Genomic DNA, 19,797 nt, shown 5'->3' on the forward strand with positions numbered 1-19,797 from the left:
CACTTTCCCACGATTTTCTAATGTGGCACTCTGGCACTTTAACTCTTTTACGTCCGCCATGAGTTGATTACGGTCCGTAGCTAACGACTCAACTCTCTCGCCCAAAGCATGAATGGCACGTAACATATCCCGCATTAATGGTTCCTGAGTGCTAGTAGAGGGTTCAGGCACAACTACTACTGGGGAAGGATTAGGTTCAGGGGCATGGGAGGAGGAAAATTCTAACGATCTAGAGGAACTTCTCCTCACCCTATCTCTCTCTAGCTTACGATAATACTTGTCAAACTCAAGCCAATCGAATTCCGAAAGGCCCACGCACTCATCACACCGATCTCCTAATTGACAGGTTTTACCCTGACAATTAGAACACAGTATGTGGGTCGAGAGAGGCCTTTGGAAGACGCTTATTGCAATCCCTAGCATTACATTTACGAAATCTAGGAATTGGAGAAGGGTCAGCCATTTTGAAAAGTCAAAGAAAGTCCAAAAAACAATCCAAAGTCATCAACAATTAAATCTATCCAAAAAAGAGTTCAAGAGTTTAAGTTGAAGATAAAACACCTGCACTGCGAAAGCTCAAACCAAAAAGAAGTACTTCACCAAGACTTGAAAAACTCCAGGTTAACAGCGAGTAATGGAACACCTTGTCGATCAGACCGACAGAGAAGAACTGGAGCTGTTTACATGTATATGCAGTATCTGGCCGATAGTTGGCGCTGGTGGGCACACCCGCAACCTTCATAGCGATCGCTCGCGAGTTTTTGTGTTTTTCTGTCGAGCCGCCGGAGACGTCAGCTATTATATATTCTCCGGCTAAGTTAAATATTTAAAATGAGAAAATCCCATCTTGATCCTGTAACAGCTGCCTTTTCAAGGGGGCCAAGATAAGCTAATCGTCGAGATACAGTACATCAGAAGACGTATCTCTTGTGAGAGGGACCAAGCTGCTACAAAGGTGAAAACCAGAATAAAACACCTAGGGAGCTGTACACAGGCCAAAGCACTGTGTCTTGAACTAGTAACCATACTGAAGAGGCAGAAGGGGAGGTAGTTTTTAGAGGACTGATGCACACGTACTTGAAAGTTCATGTCCTTCAGATCAACAGAAAGCATGAAGTCTCCTTCTCTGATGGAAGACAGCAAAGACTGTACTGTTTCTATCCTGAACTTTGTCAAACAAACTTTTTTAGAAGAGAGAGGTCAATGACTGGCCTCCAGCACCCCCATTAACTTTTCCACCAGGAGGAGCAAATGCCAGCAGTCTTCTCCAATATCCCTTACACTTCTGTATGTAAGGACAGGGTTTTCGTCGATTGGAAGAAAACTCTATGGGTAAATGTGATGGTGTGGAAGACGACACTCTTGAAAGGGTAATAGGTAACGTACCGAAGGATACTTGCTACCAAAGTTTCAGTCCTGTGTTTGCCATGTCACCCACTCGCGAGACTGGCAGCCCCTAACTCTCAGCAGTGTTTTCCTCTCCATTCCCAGGTTAGGGTGCTCGAAAAGGCTCTGCATGCACAGGCTCTTTCTGGGAAGAGGATGTGGGTGATGGCAATCGGTCGCTCCTTTATCTTGATACCGTAGGCCTCTGGTTTGGCCTACGTTCTCTTCGAAGGGCCGTCACCCTTGAAGAAGACAGGACGCTGGATTAGCGAGCCCTGAAAAGCTGTTCTCCACTTCTGCACATGACTCCTTGGAAGGAGAGATGTTACACCTTGCACCAACGAGTTCCAAAGCGACAGAGATCTAATTTCCAGGACTCTATGATCCAATACACAATCTCCTTCAAGGACCTCTGTGTCTAAACCCTTGGGTGAGGCTATGCCTGTGGTATTAGTGGGGAAGAATCTCTCCTCAACATACTGTAAAACTTGATCAGGAGCACCTGCAACCTCTTCCACTCAGGAAGACTGTGCATGTACAGTCCTTTTGAGGCTCCCAACCTGACTAATTCAGTAAGGAAGGCAGAGAAATGGTAGAGGGGTTCACATATGCTTGAGTTCCACCTCTACTGTTGCTGCAAGTAGGGATATGCTTGGCATACCATTGGGCAACATGGGAGAGATTGAGGCCAACTTCTAGGTAATGAATGTCGTTGGGGATGATTGCTTGCTACCTTTTATGGAGCAATGGCCCTCGCGTATATTGTTTGTAACTACCGTCCAATGTCACTGATAACCTTAGCACTATGGCAGAGATAAACAGGATATTGGAGAGGAATGAGCTTGAAAACGTTTGAGACGGATCTCCAAGCTTCTAAAGGCGTAACTTTATGACGAAAGTCAATTGAGGATTGGAGATGGGCCATTGACCTCCCTCCTCTAAAACAGTTTGTACAGCAATCAGGTTCAGGAACTGAGTTCCATCAGAGAAAGAGGTTTCATGCTTTTAATGGATTTATAGAATAAGTACAGTACTTCCAAGTATCCCATTCATCAGTCCTCTCATATGTACCTCTGCTTCGCCATCAACGGAGCAATGTACTAGTTCAAGATCCTAGGTTTAGACTATACTGCTCTTCAAGTGTTCACACTTTAGCAGCTTGGGTTTCTCTCTCCTACAGGATACACCTTTTGATGATGTATCCAGACGATTTGTTAATTCTGGCCTCAGAAAGGTAATTGCTACAGGAAGCCCTCTTAATTTTCTTAGTTGCTTTCTTGGGGTATCACCACTTACCTCAATGGTGCTACCATTGGGATTACTAACATTTGGGACACCAGAGGCAATGTAGCCTTAGCTATCAGCTCTCTCAAAATGACATTGAGGGCTATCTGACCTATGGAAAGCCAAGTCTTCCTCATCATCAGCACTTTACAAAGAAGACCTTCCAGCATATGTTAGTGTGTGCCAATCAGGTTGGCCAGGGCATCAGCCATCTGTTGAGATACTGCCGCTAAAGAGTTATTGGATCTTTTGACTGGCCAGACAATATTACATTGGATCCCCCTCTCTCGTTACGGCTCATTTTTCCTTTGCCTACATATACACCAAAGAGCCTGGCTTATTTTTTTCCACATTCTCCTCTGTCCTCATACATCTAGCAACACTGAGATTACCATACAATTCTTCTTCGCTCAAGGGGTTAACTACTTCACCGAAATTGTTCAGTGCCTACTTTCCTCTTAGTAACGGGATAACTCTTTTAGCTATGGTAAGTAGCTCTTCTAGGAGAAGGGCACTGCAAAATTAAACCACTGTTCTCTACTCACAGGTAGTACCATAGCCTCTGAACCATGGTCTTCGACTGTCTTGGGGTAGAATTCTCTTGCTTGAAGGTACACTCAGGCACATTATTCTATCTTATTTCTCTTCCTCTTGTTTTTTCAAGCTTTTAGTTTACATATGAAAGAATTTAGCAGTTTCATGTGAATTTCTAGTTAGAAAATGTTATTGTAGATCAAGTTTGTGATGTATGCGCTACTGTTCTTAAAATACCTGATTATTTGTTCATTACTTCTTTCATAGTTTATTTATTTCCTTTCCTCTCTGGGCTATTTTTCCTTGTTGAAGCCCTTGGGCTTATAACATCTTGCTTTTCCAACTAGGGTTGTGAAGTAATAATAATAATAATAATAATAATAATAATAATAATAATAATAATAATACTCTAGCAAACCTAAACAAATCTTCCAATATAGATCAAAGTTCTCCATACTCTTGAACCATACTTTACGGGGACAAAGTAAGAGCCGTACAACTAGAAGCATCAGTGAACGGCAAACTCAAAGAATACACTCACCTTCAATAGGAGGCAATGATCTATCCTCTGCAAATGGGGATAAATTATGATAAATATTGCCCATAAGGAACAAAATCAGTGGGTTATCACTGATTATGCCATAAATAGATACAGTGCCCATCCTTCACTCACATTCCTTCCTTGTTTTATTATTAATGCAAAGACAATATCAACCATGAAAACTAAAATGAATAAATAGCATTGGATAGGATGTCACAATAGGACCGTTCTCGTTGTGTCCATAAAAAAAAAAAAAAAAAAAGTTCAGACTCATTGGTAGGAGAATGGGCAGGGGAACTTGGCTGAACTCACCAGGTGTCATTAACTATCTCAGTAACGATTTCAATGATCGTTCCAGCTCCTCTGAAGACATCCCCAATTCTAAAGGATAAAAGGTTTGCATACACATGGGAACAATTGGGCATTCAACTCATGACCCCATCACCCTACTCTTCAATGTTTTCTATCAACGGGTTTTGCTAACACTACTGAGCTAGCCTACATATGTATCCCAAACTTAATTACTGAGACGGCTGGTAGTCTGGGAAGATGCGAGTGCAAAGGATGTTTAGAATTATAAAAAAAAATCTTACACAATGCACAATAATCTAATTGAAAGATGATACTTGAATGTATTTTGCTAAAAAAATATATCAGATAAATTCTAAAATTAATGGTTTCCCTTTTAATTTCAATAGTGTTTTTGTGATTTTTATCCTCATTTACTTTTGGATGAAATTTGTCATTTATAAATCTTGGGCCCTATGGCTAGACACTAGGCGACCCCAGAATTGAAGATGACAACGTTCAGATTAATTGCCATGGACCTGACTCCCACTGGGGCTCCTTCTCACCTAATACATGGGTAGGTAATATTATTAAAAGGTTAAAGCTCAGAGAGTAGAATTTACAACTTGATGAGCTAAAGTAACAATTTAAAGGGGTAAGGTATGTGGTAGTTTTACACATGAAATCCCATGGCTAAAGGCCTGTCCACACTATTGGGCTTGCCCTACGGGCAAATATTGATACCAGATCCCAATGGGTAGTGAGAATGAGGATTGATGACGTCAGAAGCGAAAAACCAGCAGGATAGAATCTGGCAACAAACAGTGCTACCAGCACACAATCTCTACTCGTTCAGCTGGCAAAGACTAGTCGGTAAAAAGAACACACCGGACACCAATTACATAATATAATAATTTCTCAAGGATAATAATCACTAGAAGGTACTTGAATCACAAAGAAAAGTGCATTCGGGCCATGTGCCACCTTATAGACATTGAGCTACCATAATTTTTAAAATGTCCTAAGCTACAATTCAAAACACATAATTACTTTTGTCAACCTTACTTCTATAAACTTTCTGTCTGTTATAATTTTTTTTTTTATACTTACAGTTTTTATAACCAATAGCCTAACACAAGGGTACCTTCATATTAATTTTAATATAAATTAAAGAAAAAAAAATTAATCCTACTTTGTGTAAATCAAACCAATACTGGTGAAGACACACAAGCACCTACCGTGGTATGCACTGGCTGGAGATGGGGGTATTAGGGCAAATTCTTCCCCACATTAGTATGACACGGCTGGTGATTCATACATAAGTTGGGTAGGTAACGTTACTTTAGTGCCGTGGGTCGAAACCGTAGGCAAAGCTGAAGTGGAGTCTAAACGGTTGAGTCTCGGAAGCAACATTCAAGACTACCAATCAAACCCCACTTCTCAAGGAGCATTTGGGGTTTATTATGTTTAAGGTTACAAATATTTGCCCTTTATATTCTATTGATACTGGCATGGTTTTCTGCATCTTTGATAACTAATAACACACTATATTAAATATCTGTATCCACATTGGTCAAAATATACATAAGTAATGTTGGTAGTTTTGTATTGAAAGCAATTTTCAAATTGTTTTGTCCATATAGTTTGAAGTAATTACTATTGTTAACCAGGCTGACATGAGTCTTTTTATAGTTTATATATGTCATATCTGTTTTTTGACGTTGTTAATAGGTTATATAGGACATATCTATTTTGGCGCTGTTACTGTTTTTAGAATGATATACAGTAGTTAATTTATTCTCATCATTTATTTATTTCCTTTCCACACTGGGCTATTTTTCCCTGTTGGAGCCCTTGGGCTTATAGCATCTTGCTTTCCAGCTAGGGTTGTAGCTTGGCTAGTAGTAATAATAATAATAATTATAATAATAATTATAATAATAATAATAGTGGAAATAATTACTATTACCATAACTTTTCTTATAATTATCATAAGTATCATAGATTTGATATTTGGGCATCATATTTATCTTCATTTTGTTTGATAGAGCTTTCAATGTAGGAAAAAATAAGCATTTAGATACACATTGTACTTGTAAATTAGTGAATCTCTGAAATTTGTTGCAGCAGTTTTGACGCTGAGTGCACTATCATCTTTTATATGCTAACTTAATTATCCACCATCACTTAAGGAAAGAAAGGTCACCAACCTCCATAATTTGGGGCTGTAAACATTATCTGCCCCAGCCCCTGAATTGCTTGAGTTTACTAGTAGAGAGTTTTTGTTGTTCTGTTATTATTATTATTACTAGCCAAGCTACAACCCTAGTTGGAAAAGCAAGATGCTATAAGCCCAAGGGCTCCAATAGGGGAAAATAGCTGTGAGGAAAGGAAATAAGGAAATAAATAAATGATGAGAATAAATTAACAATAAATCATTCTAAAAACAGTAACAACGACAAAACAGATATGTCCTATATAAACTATTAACAACGTCAAAAACAGATATGTCATATATAAACTATAAAAAGACTCATGTCAGCCCAAGCTCATTTACTGGCAGCTGCCTGTGCATGTATGCCTGTCGTTTTCTGATGTCACCTTAGTGTCTGTCACTCACTTAACTAGCTTGTGGGTTGGTATTACCAGATCAGGTATCACTGTTTGCCCGTCAGGCATGCCTGATAGTGTGGACAGGCCTCTAGGCTACTTTTCTTTGTCAATTCCAGTTCATAATTTCTTTTAAAAATTTTGTTGTTCCTATAAATTGACAAACAGGCTTTTGCAACATTGCAGCCCATTCAAAGTATGTAGATTGGTGAATTTTCCTGTGACCTGGCGTTTACCCTGAGCAGTAACCTCAGTCTCTCTTTGCATCCTAAAAATGTCGTTCTCTTAATTATCATCTCGAGGACTCCCAAAGGCAATCTTAATAAGAAGACCGAGCTCAACCAGTTTAAGAAGAACGGATGGCTTTTATGTCCTTACCCCTACTTCCACTATGACTGTTAGTGATATACTGTATCTAAGACTCCCACCCCATATTGACAGGCTTTTGGTCAGCTTACCACTACAGTATTGTTTCAATACTGAAATAGGGGTGAATGTAGTTCATTGGAACAGGTGTAAACTTAATTATTACTTATCAAAAAATTTTCTTCATTAGGAAATTTTTTTATTTTGGTCAGAAATATAATCATATGAAGAATTATAATTTAGTGTTACCTATCCATGGGTGAAACTGGTTAGGAAACAACACATGTTTATCAAGTCACAGAGTAAATTAGGAATATGGCAGTCTTAGGGAAAGTAGTACCCAACACCCAGGGTAGGTAAGCAGGTAAGAATATGGCTCCTAAGTTAGGTTAGGTGGGGATCTTTAAGTTAGGTGAAGTTCTTATGTTTGTTTCCCTTATTGATGTGGTTTATCAGTCATAACTTTTGAAATTTTACACCGTCTTTCTCAACTAGAAAGGCTCCATGAAATGTTAAAATTTACCCACAAAAAAAGAGGTTTCGTAAAAATAATAAACAAAAGGGGCATATTTACAATCCGTTAAATATACGTTTCAAGCAAGAAATCCATTTCGCATACAATGACCAGTCTGCCATTTAACCTCTTTAACAACTATTAAATCAATGTAATTCTAGTCTGGAAGATACAACTTCCTCAAATTAAGCCCGTTTTACTGGTCTATAAATAAAACTCGATAAATAACATTAAACAATTTATAGATTTATAGATTCGCTCTTACAATGTGAAAGGTTCTCTCGGAGAAGAGATCATACTTACCGAAGACACAGGCCAATTTCATTTTCTCCACGAAATCAGCCTTCAGCAAGCTGAATATGGGCCATTTATCGAGCTCCATGTCGATAAATTGCGTCCTAAAATGATTGAGGCCCTTCAGTCTGGAATATATTCAATAAACAGCTGATCATGACAGACTTAACAGTTCACTTGCAGTTGTTGATAGGTTGTGGAGACGAATGGAACTATCGTATGCTTTTTAAAGGTGTCGTACGCACATAATCAACATTTGCGAAATTCGTAATGAATTAATTATATGTGTTACTGTTATATCTATTAAGTGAGAATTAATTATCTAAATATAATTTTACTTTATTGTAGCTCAAATGGGAATTTGAAATGCTGCGATGTTCTTTAACGCTAGGATTAATTATCGTACACATATCATCTCTATTGTTGATCTTCATTCAAGGGTACTTTAGAACTTACGCATTGTTACAGTGACAAATACCCTTTGTAAGAATTGCAAACATGATAGTTTTCTAAAAGCAAAATTGAAATTGTTATAATATATCTCATTGCTTTCTTTCGTACTTTCTGTAGTTAAAGTTGTTACCTGTACACTGAAATGCCATTTTTCCAATTAGCTAAAGCCACAATATATATTTTTATTTAACTGAGTACTTAATTGAAGTAGGCCTACCCGTCTGTATCTTTCATAATTTATTTATTTTAATTTCTCTGATTAATAACTTATTTGCATTTTTCAGTAAACTATACATAGATTAATAAAGATACGTTATCAATTTAACGCTCTGGCCCTAGGCCTATTATGACTACTATATTTAACTCGACTGTTAAATGCACAGCCCACAAAAGTTTACCAACAAATATGTCGTCACTGTATATGTTTCGGTATTATAAGGACATATCTGAACCTAACCTAAAGCGGTGTTTACACGGTCGAACGGTTTGTCGAAACCGGTTCGACAGACATGTTCGAGCGTATGAACGGGGTATTTGGTCGTCGAACGGTTTGAAGAAAGGCAGATCTACCCAAGGCCAATAGCCTGACTTTTGTGGGCGGGGCTTCATTGTCCATAAACCTTATGCATTTGTTGTGTCTGACTCCACCTCTTCAAATCGTTTGACAAGCAGGTTCGGCAAGCAACCCGGTTATTATTATTATTATTATTATTATTATTATTATTATTAAATGCTAAGCTACAACCCTAGTTGGAAAAGCAGGATGCTATAAGCCCAGGGGCCCCAACAGGGAAAATAGCCCAGTGCGGAAAGGAAATAAAGATAAATAAAATATTTTAAGTATAGTAACAACATTAAAATAAGCATTTCCTTTATAAACTATAAAAACTTTAACAAAAAAAGAGGAAGAGAAACTAGATAGAAGTGTGCCCGAGTGTACTCTCAAGCAAGAGAACTCTAACCCAAGACAGTGGAAGGCCATGGTACAGAGGTTATGGCACCGTTCGACCGTGTAAGCCCTGCTTTGGACCTCATCCACAATGCAGGTGCAGACTGAAGCTGAACTTTAAATATATTGATTCCAATAAGACTTCAGCCAGCGCATCTAACTTCTGGTCTGAACGGGCCTATTTGAATCGATGCATTTCAGAATCCAGCATCAGTCCGTTCCTGGTTGCACCTGCTAATCCGCCGCCTTGACCTGGCCTACCATAGGGTATTGCCTTAATGAACAATTACATTATCTTTATGATTAATATGCTGATTTTCTCCGATTAATGTATAGGTCAATGAGAATTTCAATTCTAAAATTGTCTATTAAAAAAAAAAAAAAAAAAACTGGAAATTTTGAATTCCATGATTAAGTTTTGGAATAATTGCTGTTACTAAATGTTTCAGGAAGATAAACTTATAAAGAATGCTGGTCTTGGAAAAGGCAATTTTTAGATCTTTGAAGGCAGTATTTTGAAAGGCTCAAGGGATCCAAAAGGGAAAATAGCCCAGTGAGGAAAGGAAATAAGGAAGAAAGTATCTAATAATTTGAGTCATTTTGTAAAACAATGCCCTTTTCAGAGGCTTTGCTTATAGGGGTAATACAACTTATAGTTACAATTGCTCTTTCTGAATGCAAAGATGGTATAGGGAAGAATGAAAAGCTCTTATACAAAACTAAAGTGAGCATTTTAAAGGCCACTTTTTAGAGGGTGATCTATTATTATTATTACTCTCTAAGCTAAAATCCTAGTTGGAAAAGCAGGATGCTTTAAGCCCAAGGGCAAGGGCTCCAACAGGGAAAATAGCTCAGTGAGGAAAGGAAATAAACTACAAGAGAAATAATGAGCAATAAAAATATACCAAGAACAGTAACATTAAAATAGATCCTCCATTTATAGACTATAAAAACTTAAAACAAGCAAGAGGAAGAGAAAGAAGATAGAGAAGTGTGCTCGAGTGTACCCTCAAGCATCTACTCAAAGACAGTGGAAGACCATAGAAGAGAGGCTATGGCACTATCCTAAATTAGAGAACAATGGTTTGATTTTGGAGTGTCCTTCTAGAAGAGCTGCTTACCATAACTAAAGAATCTCTTCTACCCTTACTAAGATTAAAGTACTGTAGCCACTAAACAATTATAGTGCAGTAGTTAACCTCTTGAGTGAAGAATTGTTTGGTAATCTAAGTGTTTTCAAGTGTATGAGGACAGAGGAGAATGTGGAAAGAATATGCCAAACTATTGGATGTGTATAGGCAAAAAAAAAAATATTGACCCATAACCCGAGAGAAGAATCCAATGTATTACTGTCTGGCCAATCAAAGGACCAAATAACTCTCTAGTAGTAGTATCTCAACTATTTCACTATATTAATATTAAAATGACAAGCAAAGTTTTCATCAATTTTTTTTGCTTTCACCTTGATCCATAGTAAATACTATGTCTCTCTTCTATTAAACCTTCAGTGTTTGACTAGAACCTGTTGTTTCTTCAAATAAATTATCCTTTAGCTAAAAATGAGGATTGTAAACTTGGTAATTTAAGTCTATACCAATACTGTACTGTAGTTCAATTGCTAATTAGGTTTTAAACCAAAGACAGAATGTTCTTAATAACTTGTAAAGTATATCCTGCACTTGTTACTGTGCTCGGCAGTTAATCTCTCCTGTTGAAATTAAAGATTTTTAGTGTTAATTTATTCCATTTGATAAAAGCATAAACTAATATTACATTGATCATTATTCCTGAAAGGCTAAGGATCAATGATTTACTGGTTAAACACACTGCAGTTGCTATCGGGTTGCAAATAACACTTTGTTGCAGCACTAAATTAACATTTGTTTGGTTAATTCAGGTGTTCTTACTATGAGCACTGATGGACAGAAGCAAGGTGATTACATTGGTCAAATTTTCTTTGCACTTGTAGTTAAGTACTATGGAACTTAGTCTTTGGATCTAGACAAAAGGGGCTTGACTGGCTTTGCCACAATTCTTGCCTACTAACAAAACAAAAGAGAGAGAGAGAGATTTTGTCTACAACTCTGATAAATAAATTGGAATAAAAAACTTTTAAGATACCTGTACTAATAATTAGTTTTAACATTTTCCTCAGGGCTACTACATTAGTTTCATCATTATAAGAATTGAAGAACAAAAAAGCTTTATGGTATCATCTACGTTTATTTTATACAAAAAATCTACATGAACAACAGTTCCTATTTGTACATTAGGTACAGTATTACCAAACATAACAAAAATCAGTGATCGTCTGCCTTAGACATGTTACCAAATAGATATTCTTCTCAGCTAAGCTTATCACAGTTCCAAGAAAGCAGCTTCAAGTAACTTCATCAAATAAATTTATAGTGCTACATTTATCTCACAACATAAAATATAAAATCTCAAATCAAAACAAGCAGGGCTTCCAAAATAGAAACTTCAATGACTAGCCGTAAGGTTCAACAGTTTCCACAGGTACACGCTGAGCAATAAAGAAATGGCATGGAATTTGCCCATTTAAATCATTAATCTTTTTCTGTAGCATATAGGAGACTTTCCTAATTGCACTGAATGTGGTTAACTACCCAGTTTGAGTAACTTTTGCACTCATATTAATTAGTACTGCAAAGATAACATTAAAGTGAATTTCTGCAAGAAATTATGAAATGCAGAACAAACAAGTATGACCTTGCAAAGTGCATATGTGAAAAGTGTAGTATGTTAATTCTTTACAGTAATAAAGTGTAAGCAAGATTAAATTACTTCTCTAGACAATAACAAAAGAAAATGTTTTTGTAAAGTTTCGACGTTAGTTTAGTACACAAAGCACTCAATTCATTAGTGGAAACTGCAAAACCTATACTACCTGTTAATAGAACATTAGTTAAATAATTGCAAAGATACTTGTTCAGCTTTCATATTTATTACACATATTGCTAAGTAACTTCAGACTTTTAAAAAAAAAATACTTAGACTGTATTTCCTTTCTAACACATGTATTATACCATGTGTTTTAAAAGAATCGTCAACTGAAATTTATACTTGACATGGGTTTTATGAAAGTAAAAAACAATAATCGTATTAACTCTCATCAAGAGTTAGTACCACAAATTCTAACTGAGGCATAATCAATAACACTGAAACAAACCATTTGCAATTTAGAACCATAATTAAAATAGTTTATAAACGCAAAATAATATACTTATTATGAATAAACGATTTATTGTGAAGTACTGTATACTCTCAAAGGGGTATGAGGTTACAGGACCCAATCACAAATATTACCAAGGAATACTTACTCAAGAGTACATAAGATTACAATTTTTCATGCAATCAATAGGTGATCCATCCACGAAGTTAGAATGTTAGATTTCATTGGGTTATCCCAGAGTACGCACTACAATTTCATACTTATCACCTTGATTCTTTATATCTTTACAGAAGCTTTTTCCTTTGAGAAAATTAGAAATTAAGCGAGTTCTCCTCAACTGGATTGTTTCTGTCTTGAGCACCTTTTGTTTGATATCCAATCTAATGTAAGTCTTCGTCTATGAATTCCTTATCTCTAATAAAGGCCTTCAAATGGCCAATTTTTCATTAAATTGTTTTCAGACTAACTCATGTTCATTGCTTTTCATAAAATCTCACAACTCAATCTTTATAACCTCAGTCTTTTTCTTAGCCAGTGGAAACAGGTTCTCTTTGACAATCACTAATAATAGGGGTCTTCCGACCATAACCTGACAACTAATCTTGGCATTCTATAGCTGCACATTTTCTTAAACTACTTAGGGTAATTTTTCTATTCGTGCACATTTCTTTGCAGCACAGCATAGTACATTGTACTTACACAGGTCTTATGCATGTATTGTAAGATTACTTTCTCATTTACTGGGATTATTATTTACAAGTAGTCCTACAGTCTCTTTTAACTTTATCAAGGCTACCCTTACAATACCTACTTCACAGGTCATTCCCCGAGGTAGCTAAATTGTTCTGTCAGCTCATTTTCATAAATTTTAATAAAACAAAAAACTCAGCAAGCAATTGCATGAAATAACTAACAACAAAAATAACAAATTCACCCTTAATCTAAGCAGCACAAGTGGTTTTGGGGGTTCAACAGTGCATAGTGTTCCCAGACGTCAGTGAAATGAGCATATCTGAGATATGCAAGCACACAAATTGTTACAACACAAAGTATCTGAATAATATGTAAACAACACAACAGTATCTCAGTATGTAAACAAAGCAGCACATATCAAGAGATTCTGCCTTGTTACTGCACATTCAAAGGACCATAGATAGTACAAAATAACAACAAAATGGACAATTCTACATTGGAACATACTGACAACATTGTGTATGGAAAGTGTTAAGATAACTATGTGGCATATTTACCAAATCATCAAGTTAAGCCACTCCAATAGAGAAAATCACATTGAAATCTGTAGGGATATAATAAAGGGACTTTGGTATTTAAGAGACCAGACTAGGTGAAGTCTTCAAAAAGAATAGAGCTAGAGTTCCTCATAAAAAAATCTAGCAAGCCTCTCAATAAGTACTGTAGGTTAAACAATTCAGGTAGGTAATTACTTTCAAAAAGTTTAAAGCCATATAAATGTTCCTCATGAGCAGCAGAGGAAAGGTCACTGAGCAGTCCAACATCTTAGAAACTGAACATAAACAAATGTAATCTGTGGCCAAGGTCCATCTTCATCAAAGATAGGAACAGGCAATGGTTACAGAAGACGCGGTCCTACCGAAGACACTTCATACTTGCCATTTTACTAGAGAAATCTATGAAGCTTGAACTTGGGGACAAAACGTTATGAGGCATTGACAGTTCTACGAAGCCACAGCAACCCTTCCTTCATTTTAAAAATTCTTACTAGTCAATACTAAAAATACTTTCATAAACTATGAAATTCCACCTGTGTAATACAAATGTGTAATACAAATTGATACCTCGAATTCACATACAGTAGAGATGAGATAAAAACAATTCCATAATTTCTAGTTCTTACCCTTCTTTTCTCAGTTATTTTTGCAGCATTTGCTGATTACGGATTATGGAAAACCACTTGCATAGTTTGGATAAAAATCCCGAATACACAAACTTAGAAGTTAACTTACTACTGTACTGTACTTCTGAAAAGGTTAGCTTTACATAACTGAAAGCCAAATATGGTAGTGCATTACTTAAATACTGCATAGAATCTGTATCTACCTGTGTTTTCTGAGAAAATAAATCAAAAATGATTCATTACCAATGCTAAATACTTCCAGATACTGTACAAAAATTATTTTTCCTTCACATAATCAGGTCTAAAAACTACATGCGTTATTTTTCTTATCCACTGTTTGATTAAGGACTTCTAAATATTCATATATAATTTTACAATTACAATAAAAAGATATCCAGTCCACTCGTGAAATGAGATGACTTAAGAGAGTACCAATCTTAAAGCTCCCAAAACACTTAGTGCATGGGTAAACCTAATCTAGATTTAGAGCAAAGGGGTCCATTAATGTTATCTTCCATATCTGAGATATAAAGCGCTGAATAAACTCCACATAAACATTCACATTGCAATGTTTGCCGAATCTGTATACTGTACAATATAAAATTAACGAAAAAGATATAAAATCAACATCATCCTCCAAAGCACAGAAATAAAAACTTTATTTCACTTGTTCTAATGTACACTAATAAAAGATGCTGTACTGTACAATACTGTAATTGTTTTCTTACAAATTTGTGTATGTCTGTCAAACTAATAAACTGCACATTACCTTACCAGAGAAGTGGAAAATAGCCCAGGTATGAAAGTTTATTAACCCTTTTACCCCCAAAGGATGTACTGGTACGTTTCACAAAAGCCATCCCTTTACCCCCATGGACGTACCGGTACGTCCTTACAAAAAAATGAGAATGAGACCAACCTGACCTCTCTATGACGAAAATTAAGCCTGTTAGAGCAATTTTAAAAAAATATACTGCAAAATGTGCTGGGAAAAAAATAACCCCCTGGGGGTTGAGGGTTGGAAATTTCCAAATAGCCTGGGGGTAAAAGGGTTAATAGTAGCCAAAATACTTTGTCCACATGAATGTTGTATCCAAAACCATGGCCAAGACCAAATCTTCCTGTAAATAGTTATAAAAAAAATTCACAGGTACATTTTCCTATCAGATCTGAGTGCTTGTGCAAGTCTTGGCTTTTTCAATCAATGCTCAAAACCCATATACCCAGTGACTAAAGCAACCACCAATCAGTATCGCTGATTGCTTCCTTTGATATCCTGTAACATGAATTATCCATTTGTTTAATCTGACTGCAGATGGAATTCTTGCTATAATACAGCTAACTTGTCTTGACACTAGATGCCATATTATATTTTCGTCTTTACATTAAATCTATGCAATAAGACTTTTACAAATAGTTCTTTCATTTGTTTATTTTTTTTGTTTTTATACTTTGGATGGTGATAGAAAGAGTAAAACACTGAATGTCATAAACAGTAGTCTACCTTAAGTACAAATTCTTTTTTTGCAAGAAGTAAAATTTTATTTGTTAATTATGCTTCTGACTTGTGATTGTTTCATAATTACATAAAGGACACAAGTTCGGGAGAGCTGAGAAGATCTACCGAGTGCCATGGTTAAAAATTACATGATAGTTTAAGCAAATAAAATACCGAGTTGCAGTAATCAACTTGAGCAAGTACAAACTATGGACATGAGCCTAATTCCCATTAGACTTTTGACAGTTAACATTTTCAAGAAACCGTATGTACTGTACTGTCATGACATTTTTTGCCCACTGGAACTAAATTCCATAGGTTTGGCCAGGAAATCAAGTGTTTGAGTTAGATATACAGTATTTTCTAGGACTCGAACCTTTTCATGCACGGATTTGTAACCATGAAGTAGGAGAGTAGTACAGTATTCTAATTTCTACTGATAACGCTTTAGCATGAAATGAAATTTCCCCTCCTCATCTCATTTGGAATATAAACTTTGGTTCACTTGGAATTCATATATTTTTCCGCATGGGATTCACACTACTTTCCACCTAAATCCTGAATACACTAAACCAAATTCCAACTCATTCGATCAAGGATGAAAATTAAATTCTACAGAATAATTAAACTTTGAACTTATGGACTGTTAAAAGACTTCAAAGACTGCCAGTAAAAAAAGATACAATGCAACTACGTCTCCATTAAGACCTAGAATAACATTCACTTGTAACAATACAGTAAAATGTAACATTTCCAAATTATATGTATAGTTGTGTTTCATTATAGATTACATATCAAAATTATATATGCAGTACAGTAGAGTGCTTTCATAAATCAAGAGCCATATCAAAATACTCAAGATTTCCATATTATAATACAATATCTGAGCAGTTAGTGAAATTACCCACTAAACCCCCCTCCCCCCAGCAAAAGAAAAAAAAAAAAAAAAAATAAAAAATGATTGCGAAGTACCATATAACACAGATATTTCAAAAACCCCACATGACCTGTTAATTCATTAGAATTGCTTTATAAATCTTGACTGTCCAAATTATACAGCTTTCAGTTCATTAAGGATATTGTCTTTTGCAATTCACACGCAAGAATTAAGACATACATTCGATAAAAACTCGTATAAATCACTTACGACATCCAAGATGAGTTACTTGAAAACAGGCTACCCTAAGAGTTTGATAATGATCAGCTCACACGGTATTGGTAAGGACGGAGGAGCCAGTTTAATGAGTTAAAAACCTTCATCTCCATAACAAACTCATTCTATATACTGACACCACCAACACCTTTTTGTTTGTTTTCCTGATACTTCTCTGTATTAACAAACTTTGAAAGGTGCTTAGAAGAATTAAATGTTGTTTTTAATGCTTGTTCATCAAACAAACCTTTAGAGAAGATGTTATATCTGAGTAATGTACCTATAGTATCATTTTCTACTTGGAGTTTGAATCCTGAGCGACGTAAATTATGTTTGTCCTGGAGCGCCATACTAACGCAGTACGTCAGTGGATTCACCATTTCTTTTGCCAAGCATTCTATTGATTCCATTAGACATTTATGAAATTGAGAAACTTCCTGACCACTTGATGTAATAGCTGAAAATTCCCGGACACTTGTTATGACTGCTAAAAGTGCAGCATAAACATTGAACTGGGATTCTGCTAATCTCTTGGTGATATTGAATCTTTCAAGAAGCTGTAGACTACAATAACCTTCAGTCTCTCCAAACTTGAATGAAAGATCAGATACTTCAAATAGTTTTCTATGCAGGAAGTTCATAAGTTTTACCGACTCAACATTAGTAGAGTTAAATTGAGTATGGATACCCTGCAATAGATTTTGGGATGGAATGCGCTTATCAAGTGGCACAGTTTTCTTGCATATCTCAGTGATGAAAGGATCATCTTTCTCAAAGACTACATTATAAGAATGCAGATGATTTTTAGATGTGTCTCTACTTGCTTTAGAATATTTCTGTAAAAGATTACAAATTGGGTAATTTTCTGAACAACCTTCCACTGAAGAATGTTTTAGTTTGTTGCCGACAGTAATTAGTTTCTTGCCCAAGACAGAACGAAGCTCCAGGCTTTTTGAATTCACAGATGATGCTTGCTTCGTTGCTGCACTAGAAGACTTACAAATGGTTTTAGGAGATTTTTCCCTGTCTACATCTTTCTTAGCCAAAGGTTTTACATCCGACAAACGTTCCATTGACGACAGTTCATTCTCAACCCCTTGCTCTATAACTACATCTGCAGCATTATCAACATTCTGTGAACTGCTACCACACGGTTTCATTTGAGCTTTGAAATCTTCATAGGATACAGTTGATTTTTTTGCTGTGTCACTACCATCCTGAACTTTTCTATAATTATCAAAAAACCAGTCTTTTAAGGCCTTATCCTCCCAGTCAAAACTTAATCCACACCTTTTCTTGAATGTTTTGAAAATTCTAAAAATTCTATCACAGCACTTTAAAGATGAATGGCTATTTTGCAAATATTCCATGCAAACAGAGCAAGAATCGGGAGAATATCCAATGCGATTGTCTTTGTCCCGCAATAAACACTTAGCATGCGCAAAACACCTTGAATGAAAATGACCCAATTGTTTCTTAGTACAAAATGTGTCATTTACCATCACAGCAATACATAAATCTCCGGAAGAGGCCTCAGATCTGGCAGGGATTTCATCACCTTGTTTGTTAGAAGAACCTGTTAGGGATGAAGAAAGCAAAAGCTAGAAAGACTTCTTTTAATAAATTTACAACCTGCAATCATAGCATGCAATAGAATTTTAAAATCTTCTTAGCTCTTGGAAGTAGTGCAATTTATTTCCTAACATATAGAATTTTATCACACACTAATAAGAATCTTTATTATTATTATTATTACTTACTAAACTACAACCTCAGTTGGAAAAGCAGGATGCTTAAGCCCAGGGGCTCCAATAGGAAAAATAGCTCAATGAGGAAAGGAAACAAGAAAAAAATAAAATACTTTAAGAAGAGTAACAACATTAAATTAATATTTCCTATACAAACTATAAAAACTTTAAAAAAACAGGAGGAAGAGAAATAAGATAGAATAGAGTGCCCAAGTGTACCCTCAAGCAAGAGTGGAAGACCATGGTACAGAGGTTATGGCCCTACCCAAGACTAGAGAACAATGATTTGATTTTGGAGTGTCCTTCTCCTACAAGAGCTGCTTACCATAGCTACAGTCTCTTCTACCCTTACCAAGAGGAAAGTGGCCACTGAACAATTAGAGTGCAGTAGTTAACCCCTTGAGAGAAGAAGAATTGTTTGGTAATCTCAGTGTTGTCAGGTGTATGAGGACAGAGGAGAATATGCAGAGAATAGGCCAGGCTATTCAGTGTATGTGTAGGCAAAGGGAAAATGAACCGTAACCAGAGAGAAGGATCCAATGTAGTACTGTCTGGCCAGTCAAAGGATCCCCTGACTCTCTAGCGGTAGTATGCAATGAGACTTCCGATAAACAAGATATTTTACAATATCATGCATTAGCATACAATCCTGAGTCTCCATGAATTTTAGAGATTCTATTCCTAAAAGAAATGAAGAAAATTGTCAGTTGGCTAGATACCTGCTCTCATAATGTGCTCATGGACTGTGGGTTTCTCCCAAGCAACCACTTTATCTCTTACATATGCTAGGTATTAGTTGCAAACAGATAGGGTTTTAATGTAACATGAGCTAGTGTTGAATAACTTATTTATAAAAAAACATCTTTAATTCATAGGAAACCCATCTTTTACACCAGCTCCAATTAAAATTTAGGTCGGTAGAAAACACCGCTGAAGAAAATCTCTATTATTGTTAATTGGTTGGAGGCCTACCTCTTACAGTGCTGAAAACATCTACCTATTAAAGGACTACAGTTTGTATAGTTAGAAAAAAAAACAAATTACCTTAAATATTTATTTATGATTTTATTAATAAATGGTCATCCAATGATGAACAACTCTTTTGGAATA

General features: G+C 36.0%; 2 protein-coding genes across 4 annotated transcripts in view; both read right to left on the reverse strand.

Moving 5' to 3' along the window:
- LOC137638648 (RCC1 and BTB domain-containing protein 1-like) overlaps positions 1 to 8,034 on the reverse strand; it is a 41,231-nt gene extending 33,197 nt beyond the window's left edge. For all 3 annotated transcript variants that reach the window (XM_068370929.1, XM_068370928.1, XM_068370927.1), the window contains exon 1: positions 7,827 to 8,034. In XM_068370929.1, the coding sequence (XP_068227030.1) occupies positions 7,827 to 7,905 (79 nt within the window). In that variant the 5' untranslated portion in view covers positions 7,906 to 8,034. The remainder of the gene's footprint in view (positions 1 to 7,826) is intronic.
- Positions 8,035 to 16,733: 8,699 nt separating this feature from the next.
- Positions 16,734 to 19,797, reverse strand: part of LOC137638649 (uncharacterized) — a 62,984-nt gene continuing 59,920 nt past the window's right edge. The window contains exon 6 of the mRNA XM_068370930.1: positions 16,734 to 18,515. Coding sequence (XP_068227031.1) covers positions 17,065 to 18,515 — 1,451 coding nt within the window. The 3' untranslated portion in view covers positions 16,734 to 17,064. The remainder of the gene's footprint in view (positions 18,516 to 19,797) is intronic.

This window comes from Palaemon carinicauda, chromosome 3 (genome assembly GCF_036898095.1).
Source record: "Palaemon carinicauda isolate YSFRI2023 chromosome 3, ASM3689809v2, whole genome shotgun sequence".
In the NCBI taxonomy this organism is placed as follows: Eukaryota; Metazoa; Arthropoda; class Malacostraca; order Decapoda; family Palaemonidae; genus Palaemon; species Palaemon carinicauda.